At 46.3% G+C, this 12,104-nt stretch overlaps 1 protein-coding gene across 1 annotated transcript in view; it reads right to left on the bottom strand.

The window, feature by feature from the left end:
- The window catches only part of LOC118573433 (cytochrome P450 20A1), a 41,016-nt gene extending 31,830 nt beyond the window's left edge, over window positions 1–9,186 (bottom strand). The window contains exon 1 of the mRNA XM_036173726.1: window positions 9,059–9,186. Coding sequence (XP_036029619.1) covers window positions 9,059–9,130 — 72 coding nt within the window. The 5' untranslated portion in view covers window positions 9,131–9,186. The remainder of the gene's footprint in view (window positions 1–9,058) is intronic.
- Window positions 9,187–12,104: the final 2,918 nt, after the last annotated feature.

The following is a 12,104-nucleotide window of genomic DNA, read 5'->3' as shown; positions in this document are numbered from 1 at the left end:
GTGTGTGTGTGTGTGTGTGTGTGTTCGGCCTACAGACCCGTATGTGGGTGCATGTGTATATGCATAGAGACCCCAGAGATCAACAATGGTGTCATTCTCAAAGGCTGTCTGCCTTGGTTGTTGAATCAAGGTCTCTCACTAGGATCTGGAGCTCCCTGATTAAGCTAGGCTGGCTATCCAGACAATTCCAGGGATTCAACTGTCACGTGTCCTGCTCTTCATGCAAGTGTTGAGGACTGAACTTCCAAGCAAATGGACCTAAGAAGCCAGCTGGTGTAGCCATTTTAATATCTGACAAAATAGATACAAGGGACACAAGGAAGGCAGCAAGAAATAAACTCAGGACTGAAACCAACAGAACACAAAAGCCATACAAAGTCAATGAAACGGAGTCGGTTGTCTGAGAAAAATCAGTAGTAGTAACAAACCCTTATTCAAATGAACTAAAAGGAAGAGAACATCCAAATTTACAAAATCAGAAATTAAAAGTGGGTATAACAACAGACACCGGGGAAATCCAAAGAATCATCAGGATATACTTTAAAACATGTAGTCCGCCAAATTCTAAAAGAAATGCCTACTTTTGCTGATATATACCACCTACCAAAGGTAAATCAAGATCAGATAAGCAATTTAAACAGAATTATAAGCCCTAGTGAAATAGAAGCAGTCATTAAAAGTCTCCCCACCTCCCCTCCCCCCACAAAAAAACAAACCCCAGAGCCAGATGGTTTTAGTGCAGAACTCTACCAAACTTTCAAAGAAGATGTAATGCATATATAGCTCAAATTATTCGACAAAATAGAAACAGAAGGAACATTGCCCAGGTTTTTTTTTTTTTTTTAAATGGGACCACAATTACCCTGATACCTAAGCCACATAAAGACCAACAAAGAAAAAGAATTATAGACCAACTTCCCTTATGGACATAGATGCAAAATTTCTCAATATTTGCAAACTGAATCCAAGAACACATCAAAAAGATCATCCACCACAATCAAGTAGGCTTCATTCCAGAGATGCAGGGATGGTTCAATATATGTAAACTGATAAATGTAATCTATCATATCAACAAACTGAAAGTCAAAAAACACACACTCATCTCTAGATGCAGAAAAGGCCTTTAGTAAAACCCAACACCCCTTCATGATAAAAGTCCTAGAGAGATCAAGGCTACAAGGGACATGCCTCAACATATTAAAGGCAATTTAGCAAACAAATAGCAAACATCAGATTAATGGAGAGGAACTCAAAGCATTTCCACCAAAATCAGGAACAAGGCAGGTTGTTCACTCTTTCCATATCTATTCAATAGACTTTCAGCATTAGCTAGAGCAGTAAGACAACTGAAGGAGATCAAGGGGATATAAACAGGGAGGGAAGACGTCAATGTATCATCATTTGCAGATGCTATGACAGTATACATACATAAGCGACCCTAAAAACTCCACTGGAAAACCTTCTGTAAAGTGCCTAGATACAAAACACACGGAAGTCAGTGGCCTTCCTATGTCAAAAGGACTGAAAAAGAAAGCAGGGGACAACCCCTTTCAAAATGACCTCAAATAATAGAAAATATTCTGGGGTAACTCTAACCAAGTGAAAGGCTTGTATGATAAGAACTTCGAGTCTTTGAAGAAAGAAATTGAAGAAGATATCAGAAAATGGAAAGATCTCCCATGCTCATGCATCAGCAGGATTAACATAGTCAATATGGCAGTCTTACCAAAAGCAATCTCCAGATTCAATGCAATCTCCTCACCAAAACTCCCACACAGTTCTTCACAGATTTTTGAAAGGACAATCTTCAGCTTTCATGGGGAAAAACAAAAAACCCAAGATATCTCAAACAATCCTGAATGATAAAAGGACTGCTGGAGGGATCACCATCCCCGATTTCAAGTTGTACCATAGAGCTATAGTAATAAAAATCACATGGTATTGATAAAAAAACAGACATGTTGATCAATGGAATAGAACTGAAGATCCAGACATAACACACATTCACGAATACCTGATCTTTTGATAAAGAAGCCAGAAATACACACTAGGGAAGAAAAAAAAAAAAGACAGTATCTTCAACAAACGGTGCTGGTCAAACTAGATGACTAAATGTGGAATAATCCAAGTAAATCCATCCTTATCACCCTGCACAAAACTCAACTCTAAATGGATCAAAGACCTCAACATAAAACCAGATACACAGAACCTGAGAGAAGAGAAAGTGTGGAATAGTCTTGAACTCCTTGGCACAGGAAGACTTTACCAGAGCAGTTAACACAGGCACTAAGATCAACAGTTAATAAATGGGATTCATGAAGTTGAAAAGCTTCTATACAACTAAGAACGCCATCACTCTGACAAAGTGGCAGGCTACAGAATGGGGAGAGATTTTACCAACTATATATCTGATAGAGGGATAATACCCAAAATATATAAAGGACTCAAAAAACTAGATATAAAGAAAACAAATAACCCAATTTAAAAATGGAGTACAGATCTAAAAAGAGAATTCTCCAAAGAGGAAACACAAATGGTTGAGAAACATTTAGAGAAACGTTCAACATCCTTAGTCATGAGGGAAATGCAAATCAAAACTGCTTTGAGATTTCATTTTATGCTTGTCAGAATGGCCAAGATCAATAAGACAAATGGGAGCTCACGCTGGGGAGAATGTGGAATAAGTGGAGTATAAATCTGTACAGAAATCAATGTGAAGGTTCCTCAGGAAGCTGGGGATTAATCTACCTCAAGACCCAGCTACACTTCTCCAAAGACATTTGCTGAACCGTGCCCATCTGCTCCTCTATTCCTAACAGCCAGAAATTGGAAACAGCCTAGATGTCTGTCAACAGATAAATGGATAAAGAAAATTACTCAGCCATTAAAAATATGAAATCATGAAATTCACAGGTAAAATGGATGAAGCTAGGAAAAAAATATCCGAGTGAGGTCACCCAGACCCAGAAAGACAAACCTAGTATGTATTCACTTACATGTGGATGTCAGCAGTTACATTTTCAATAAGCAAGCTACAATCCATAGAACCGTAGAGATTAGGTAGAGTAAGGGACTACGGGGAGGGATGGGTCTCTCTAGGAAGGGGAAATGAATAAATAGTTACGGATAGGTGGGGGACTGGGATGGGAGGGTCAAGCAGGGAGTGGGAGGGGAGTGGGGGAGGAAGAGAGGAGGAGGAGAGACAGCTAAAATTAAGGGCCATCTGGGTGTCATACAGAAACCCAAGACAGTAGAAGCTTCCTACAATATATAGACATATGAAGGTGATCTAAAAGAAATCTCAAAGGAACAGCAGAAAGAGCGCCCCAACTGGACATCTCTCATCACTAAATGAAGCTGCCAATACCAGGATTCGGTTAAATCTAATTGAGTTGTTTGCCAAAGGGGTCCCATGGGAACCCCCAAACAACCCAGCTGCTGCCAAGGCTATTGGTTTCTCTGCACAAGCTGACGACAAGGCCCTATTGCTGAAGACAGCACCTACAGGACTCATTGAACTTGGAGAAATCAAGCTGGTGCTCACCTAGCCTTTATCCCCAGACTAGTGTTCATGGTACTAGAAGGTACTCTGCATGCTACCAAAGCCAGGTGAACACCAACCCAGCTACAAACCCCTTGACCTACAATGATGACCTGCCAGCAAGATGTGCTAGTTCAATAACGGCACAAAGCTTGTGGGAGTCACTAACCAATATCTGACTGGATTTAAGGTTCACTCCATGAAGTGGAACCCATGCCCAACACAGTCAAGAACTTGAGACTTAGATAGGCCTGGGACCTAAGGAAAGCCAAATACTGCTGTTCTGCTAAAGGAATGCAAAAATAAAATGATTCCTAATGACACTCTGCTATACTCATAGATGGGTGCCTTGCTCAGCCATCATCAGCGAAGCTTCCTCCTGCAGTAGACGCGAACTAATAGAGAGACCCACAGCCTGGACAATGCAGAGAGAGTGAGACCTTGGAACACTCAGTCCGAAATGGTATATCTTCCTCAAACCCCTCTCTCAGGCCCAGGGAACCTTGTGGATGAGGTAACAGAAAGATTGTACGAGCCAGAGAGAGGATGGAAGAAACCAAGAACACAAGACCTTCTGGACACAACAGGACCGGCAAACAAAGGAACTCACAGGGATGGGTGGGTGTAGGAGACCAGCTCTGACCTGTCAAGAGGTTCTTGGGGGTTGGGGAAGTGAGGAAGGATTAGATAGAAATATGGACATAGAAGATGGAGAGAGAAGACAGAGACACAGGACAGCTTCGGGAGGGCTATCCTGTGGAGGGCAACAATATCATGTTGCACCGAGTTTAACCATGATGAGCTTTTCCTACATCCGCAAGGGGAGGAGCAAAGGACCTCCTCCTTTCAAGGTCGAGGTGTAAAGTACCAGCAAGTGTAGACCCTTCAAAACACCTGGTAACCACGCCCTCGGCCAAATCATCCAGTTATGCAGCCCTGCTGGGTAAAAGCAAGCTTAGACTTTCAGACCTTGAGTTAGGCCTTACTAAGGAGCCTCTGTGGTGGGCGCATGCACCAGGCCAGCATGGGTCTTCAGTCTTTGCCACATGGGGTCCCAGTGCTGAGAGCAGTGGACACAAACTCCCATCCCAAACCCCAAAGTTACCTCCAACGGATAACCACTCATAAATGAAAAATTAGGTTGTTCACGTTTTACTGGGGATACAAACCACTCTTCAGGGCTGAACGAATCATTAGGAGTTGAGGCCTAGTTACAGGAAAGTCACTAGGTGTGTGCTCTGGGCCCTTTTCTTCCCCTCTCCCTCACTGCTCTCTGCCTCCTGACTGCCCAGTGGCAAACAGCTTTCCTCCACCTTGCCCAGTCCCTGTGGTGTCTGCCTCCCCTCAGGCCTAAAAGCCAGATGAGCATGGACTGAAATTTCTGAATTTAAGTCTTTCCTCTCTTGTGCTTCGTTATTTTGTTAGATTTGAATCAACAACAGAAAGTCTGCGTGTGGATCCTTCGTGTACCTTCTCTGTCTTCTTCCATTCTCTGACTACACTTTACTTGGGAGCAGACTCTGAGATCCCAGAGTTGGAGAACAGCTGGGGTGGTGGTAGACACCATTTCATGTCTCTCTTCAGTGTCCTGTCTTCACCAATGATCAATAATTCTGCTTCTATGTCTTGGGGGGGGGGAGGGGCAACTGGGAATCTTCTAACAATACTTACCTGCCTACATCTGTTTCCTTATATTCTTTCTTCTCAAATTTTATTTGTATTAGTATGTGCGTCTTGTCTGTATGTGCGCCACATATATGCAGCGCCCTCAGAGGCCAAAGGAGGGTCTCAGATCCCCGAACTGGAGTTACAAGCAATCATGCCCCACCCCCACTCCATGAGCGTGCTGGAAACTGACCCTGGGTCATCTGCAAGAGCAGTAAGTGCTAGTAACTGTTGTGGAATATTATTTTAACTGTGCAAAGGTGTGTTGCGTTTGTTTCTGCTGCCTCTGTTAACAATGCAAAGATGTGCCACATTTGTTGGACTAAATAAAACTAACCCGCAAGCAGGAGGCTGAGTCAGCACTTAGCTGACAGGAAGTGGGAGGAAGGAACGAAGTGGGGGCTGAGCAGGAGGACGGCCCCTGTCTCAGGAGGTGTGAGCAAGGAGAGAAGGTGAGCTACTTGCTATTCAGCGTCCCTGAGCTGGCAGGATTTCACCTCAACCTTTGAATCCTGAATCTACACAAGGGTAGAGATTTAGGTAAAGTTTCCTTTAGCACCATGATACAGCCAGTGCCCGAGGACACAGATTTCCGGCCTGGCTGTGACCTGTGAGAGGAAGGTGCTGCTGGGACAGGAGTTGCCTAAGATGCAGCCACTGTATTGAATGAAAGACAATTCGATTCTGAGGCACCACTCTGGCTCACTTCCTCACAGTCTCCCTTCCCTTCCAGGACTGGGGATGAACGGCCTGGCTCCTAATTATAGTTCCGTATCCCACTATACCTACAAAAAACAGCTTCAGCAATTCTGTTTCTTACAAGGTGATTTCCTCTCCTAACTTCACAGTCCTCGTCAGCATACGAACATGATGTAATTTCTCCCACATGGAAAGATTCCTTCTACTCACTTCCCACACAACCAGCACCCTACATTGCAAAACTCTTGAGAATTATGCATACTTAAGTACCTTTCAATACACTACGGTCAGGTCATCATCCCGTCCTTCCACTGACCCGTCCACTATGGCAGGTCATCATCCCATCCTTCCACTGACCCGTCCACTATGGCAGGTCATCATCCCATCCTTCCGCTGACCCGTCCACTATGGTCAGGTCGTCACCATCCTTCCGCTGGAACTGCTCATCTCTGATTACCAATATTACTCAGTTCTCACACCTGAGCCTTCTTGGCTCAGTTTACCACATTTGGCTTCCCTGATTATTCCTTGCCTTTCTTTGATCTGCTCTGGCTACCACTCCTCGGGATTCTTTGCATCCCCCTTCTGGCCTACCCCAATCCTTCTGCAGCCTCTTTGTACAGCAAGTTCAGGGCTGAGACCTTGGACCTCTTCTCTGCTATAACTCAATTCCCCAGGAGACTGGAACAATTTCCTAGTTTAAATGTAATCTAAATACACTAGAGAGCTGGCAGTCCCAAACTCTCTAGTCTCAGCTTTTACCTTAAAACTCAAGACTTGAGTACTTGTCTGTCTCCCATCCCCACTTGGACATCTGTTGTCCTTTTATTGAATGGTTGCTGCCTTTTAAGCCACAGCTGTCCGAATCAGCAACTGCAACTCCACCACCACCAGCAGCGGTTAGGCCGCAAGGACAATAGCCAGAGGGAAATCTGTTCCCTCAAACTCCAACTCTTGCAAAGCTACAAGGGAACTTAACTAAGCCTCTGTCCCTCTAAAGAATTCAAGATTTAAAGATTAAGGTGGAATTCTGCTCTTCCAAGGCTGAATAGCAAGTAGCTCACTTCCTTGCTCTCATCCTCCAAAAAGCCCTCATGCTTCTCCTTGCCCCTCCTTATAAACCATTCTCGGAGTCAGGCAGTGGTAGCACATGCCTTTAATCCCAGCACTCAGGAGGCAGAGGCAGGCAGATCTTCATGAGTTTGAAGCCAGCCTGGTCTACAGAGTGAGTTCCAGGACAGGCACCAAAGCTACACAGAGAAACCCTGTCTCGAAAAACCAAACACACACACACACACTTCTCTACCTGTCTCCTCACTACCACTTCCTGTCAGCTAATTGCTGACTCAGCCTCCTGACTGCAGGTGAACTTTATTTAATCAAACAATCTCTCCATCATTAAACAAATGTTACACCATATAAACAAAAGTAACACACCTACCTTAATCTACAACAGATGTCTAACAGGTGTCTCAAACCTAGCTTAATCACACCAAACTTCTGATCCCGATGAAACCTCACTAACTCTCACCAAAATAAAAAACTACACAATACCCTCACTTTACCTGGGGTCAAATCCATTCTCCCATCTACTAGGGGGGAAAAAAGTGTTTTTCTTCTTCCAGAGTCTCTTAGGCTCACATTTTATATCCAGTTTCACTGGCTTTATCGTCACAAAGTTGTGGTTCTTTCCAGTGCCACCTGGGCTCCAAGCTAACACCATCTCTCACTAAATACTATATCTTTCCAACTACCCTCTCCTCCTACTCTTGCCTCAGCCCCATAATTATGGTCCATTCTTAACACAGTAGCCAGAATGATTCTCATAAAACTTACCTAATAAAATTAGGATTGTTCTGAAGTGAGATCTCACTACATTGCCCAAAGTGGTTCCAAACTCAAGGACCTCCCTCCCACCTGAGCTCAGAGTAGCGGCATGCACACCTCTCAAATTACTCTTTTAAATCTGAAAACTCCTTGACTCAAAGATTTACATTTAAATAAAAGGAATGAATTCAAGACATTTTCTCTTCCTTGTTATTAAAGAAACTCCATCATTTCTAGTATATAAAATTTAAGACAAGGTCTCATGTGATCCAGGCTGGCCTTGGCTCTAGTATTGGAGGACAACCTTCACATTCTCCTGCCTATAGGCCGAAGAAAGACATCATTCCCAGCTTTTCTTCAAACTAAAATTGCCACTTGTCCATTGAAACCCTCCAGTAGAACATTGACTTAAAGTCCTTAAAATGGCCTCTCCGCCGTTTACAGCCGTCTACCCTCCCTGTCTGGTTTTACATCGGCTCTAGCCACATGGATCTAGCTGGCTAGGACACAGTTTGTTCTCTCGGCTTCTTCATATCAATGTCTTATTTCTCACGGGTCCAGGAATTTGTTTTGGGCATTAGTCTAATCCATTCACCAGCTCTGCAGAGACGCTTCTAAGGGGCATTTCCACCGCCAGCCATCTACCTGGGGCTGTTCACTACCTTTCCACTTTTCCATAAATCCACCGAACTTTGTACACATTTGGGGTGGGGGGCTGAGACGGGGTTTGGTGGAGTCCAGGGTGGTCTCTGCGCTCCCAGCCTCCTGCCACCACTTCCCCAGGGCCGGGATTTCAGGTATACACGACGCCCATGATGATCCTCAACCATTACTCGGGAGTTTTGGGAGCCTCCCCTCTGAAAAGGTCAGGAGGACAAAGTCTGGGAGACCCGGGGTGGGGTGGGGAATGGGGGTGGCTGCCTACGGCCCTGGCGAGCATCCATCCCGGCGAGCATCCCAACAGGGATGCAGGGACGGATGCAGGGGGGCCGCCAGGGAAAGATGGCAGGACTTCCTCCCCGGATGCCGTAGCCAACGGGACCGTGGTCTGAGGGAGTCGGGACCGCAAAGGGCCCCCCACAAGGATTCAACGCCGCCCCAGAAGACAGCAGCGCCGAATGGGGACCGCGGGACCGCCCGGGACAACCCCAATCCCGCTCCCGGGTCCCCGCGCAGGAAAGGCCGGGTCGCTGGCTGAGCGCGCACGCGCACGGGGCAGGCACTCCGGGGCGGTGCCACGTGACCCTCCCGCGAGCGCTCCCCTCGGGCCCGGGTCGGCGCGGCGCAGGCGCAGGCGCAGCCCCCGAGCCCCGAGTCGGCGCTTACCGGGTAGAGGTACAGCACGGCTGCCACCAGCGCCAGCAGGAAGGTGACGGCGAAGATGGCGAAGTCCAGCATGCTTCCGCCCGCGGCGCGGTCCCGGGGCCCTGCGCTCGGCCGGCGGCGCCGCGGCGAATCGGAGCCGCGCTCGCCCCGCCCCGCCGCCCGCCCCGGGCGTCACCCCGGCCCTGCCCCAGCCAGGGCTCGGGAGTCAACACGGAAACCTTTCCGCCAGTGTCCCATCCAGGGGGGGGTTGCAGAAACCAGGCGCTTTGCACACATCTCGGGGATGGTAGTCACGCCGGAGTGAGAGTCGTGACCCAGGCCAATCCAACCTGGACCCCTCCTGCGTGGCTGAAGAGTGAAGCACCGCTAGATGCTTCTTGTGTTTCTCGAAAAACATTCTAGTAAATGTGGTTGTGCGTTTTTGATTTGTTTTGTTTTGTTGAGGCAGGGTGTCACTGTGTAGCCCTGGCTGGCTTGAAACTATGTAGACCAGGCTGCCCTGGAACCCACAGAGAATCTTCCAGCCTCTGCCTTTCTAGGGCAAGAATTAGAGGCTTGTGCCACCATGGCAGACTATGCATAGGGTGGGACTTCTGGCTGTTAATTCTGATTTGCAGTAAATTCCTTGAATTTTCCAAGCCGTGTCTTCTATATAAGGCTGAAAACCGGAGGCTGGAGAGGTATAGATGGGTTGGTGGAGTGCTTTCCTAGTGTACAACACGAAGTCCTGGCTTTAGTCCCCAGCAACGTGGTGTCACACAGTTGTATTCCCAGTGCTCAGGAGGTGGAGGCAAGAGAATCAAGGGTTTAGGCATTTCCAACCATATACCGAGTTCCTGGATTACCTGATGACCTGTGACTGCCTCATCAAATCATTGGAAAGAATACCATACAGAGTTGTCAGGAGTCGGATAGTACTGGATGTCCTATGGAAAGCACTGAGTGCTGTGTACGTCAGCATTTCAAGCATTACTTGATCAGCGTTACTGTATCTTAAGATCCTTCTGTTTTATTTCAGAAGTTTTTAACATGGATTAATGTAAGGCAAAATCTGCAATCTATTGGCACACATTTAGTGAAAGCATCCTAAAACAATGTATAGATTTTATAGCTTGAATATCAAAGTGTCAGGTGGCAATTTGGCAAATCATCCTGGATTGCATTTAGAGCTATAATAAATAAATGATGACTGCTTAAGCAGGAACCTCGTTGAAAATGCCATATCTTTGAAGTTTGTAACAAATACTGCTATCCAAGATTTCATTTGGTGGAAATCACTCTTTTTTTTTTTTCTTCCAGTTTTGAGACTAAGTTGTCTATGTTGCTCAAGCTGGCCTCAAACTGTAGGAAAAAAGGGCTGGCTAAAGAAACTCAGTGGGATCAGAGCCATCTCTGCTCCTGGCCAGCTGACCTGTGAAACCAACCAATCACAGAGCAGGAAAGTAGCACCCTGGCCCTGGAGCCCAGAGCCAGGGAAAGAAACAGCCTGGATTTGAGATCTGAGCTAGAGAAAGAAATGAACACTTTATCCCTAAATCCAGAACAAAGGAAACATGCCATGACTCTGAAACCAGTACCAAAGAAACACTCTTGGTCCCTAGAATCAGAGTCAGTGAAAGAAATATGTCCTGGCCTTAGAATTGATGTCAAAAAGTCAAGAAAGGCCAGTGAAAGAAACACAGTTTGGCTCTGAAATCAGGGCCATTTCTGCCTCTGGCCAATTAAACGGACCAATCCCTGGGCAGATAAACAAACCAATCCCTGGTTGACTTTGCCCCCAAGACATGCTATATAAACTGCCCTGCCTGGTCAGTTAGTTGTGGGCTGTTCTCTCCACCCTGGTAGAGGCAGCTACTCTTTCTGGACTCCTCCTTCCCAAATAAATCTCTTTCTCAAAAGAGTTTTGGGTGTGAAGATCTTAATTCACTGGCACGGAGAAGAACCTTGCTGAGATGTCCCATAGCAGAGCAAAGAGGAGCTGAACAGAAGATCCTTGCTGTGATGTCCCTCAGTGGACAGAGCAAGGGGGAGCTGAACAGAAAAAACTTGCTGAGACATCTCATAGTGGACACAGCAAGGGGGAGCTGAAAAAGTAAAACTTTTCTCTGGAGCAGGAGGAGATTGCTACATTTCTGCGGGGTTTTCCTCTTTTGCAGAGTGAAGTAAAAAGCAACATCTTAGGCCAGAGAAACAGAGCTCTGCTAGGAAGCCCCCTTAAGTGGGTGTTGAGTAAAGCTCAGCTGTAGTGACTCTCCAGGAGAGGAGCAGGATTGCTATATCCTGTGGGGAGACCATCCCCCACCACACCAGGTATAGCCTGACTCTGAACAGACAGGATACCTTTCCCTGCTGAGCTGTCCTAGCAGCTCTAGGCCCCACTCTCCTGAGCAGTCAGAATACCTTCCCTGCCAGTGCTGAGCTGTCTCCTTGCAGCTCCAGTCATCAGAGCTGTCCTAAGCAGCTCAAGGCATCTAGGATACCTCCAGGGCTGAGCTGCCCTAAGCAGCTCAAGGTATCCAGGATACCTCGCCCTCCAGGGCTGAGCTGTCTCATCGCAGCTCCAGCCGTCAGAACTGTCCTAAGCAGCTCAAGGTATCCAGGATACCTCGCCCTCCAGGGCTGAGCTGTCTCATCGCAGCTCCAGCCGTCAGAACTGTCTTAGCAAGTCAAGGTGTCACCTGACTACTCAAGTAGTCAGGATACCTTTCCCTAGAGTTGCAAAACTTACACAAACCATGATATTGCCTTAGTTTGCAAGTGGCTGGAATTATAAGCATGTACCACGACATCCAGTAAAAGTTGTACTTTTAACTCTCTGAATGTATTTAAAACTGCCCTGAATGTTTCAAGGGTTTATTTTTATTTCCCATCAAAATGATGGTCTGGATCAACACCAGAAAAAAAAAATGAAATGCACAATGTAGCCATATAGCAATAACTTTAGGAACCAATCTCCCATGGCATCTGGACCTCACCCTTTCCGGTGTCAGGGATCAAAACCATGCCTGTAGCTGCTAGGTATCTGAGCCCCTCTAGATTTTTTTAG

The sequence above is a fragment of the Onychomys torridus genome, chromosome 23 (assembly GCF_903995425.1).
Source record: "Onychomys torridus chromosome 23, mOncTor1.1, whole genome shotgun sequence".
Classification (NCBI taxonomy): Eukaryota; Metazoa; Chordata; class Mammalia; order Rodentia; family Cricetidae; genus Onychomys; species Onychomys torridus.
This window is presented reverse-complemented; position numbering and strand designations above follow the sequence as displayed.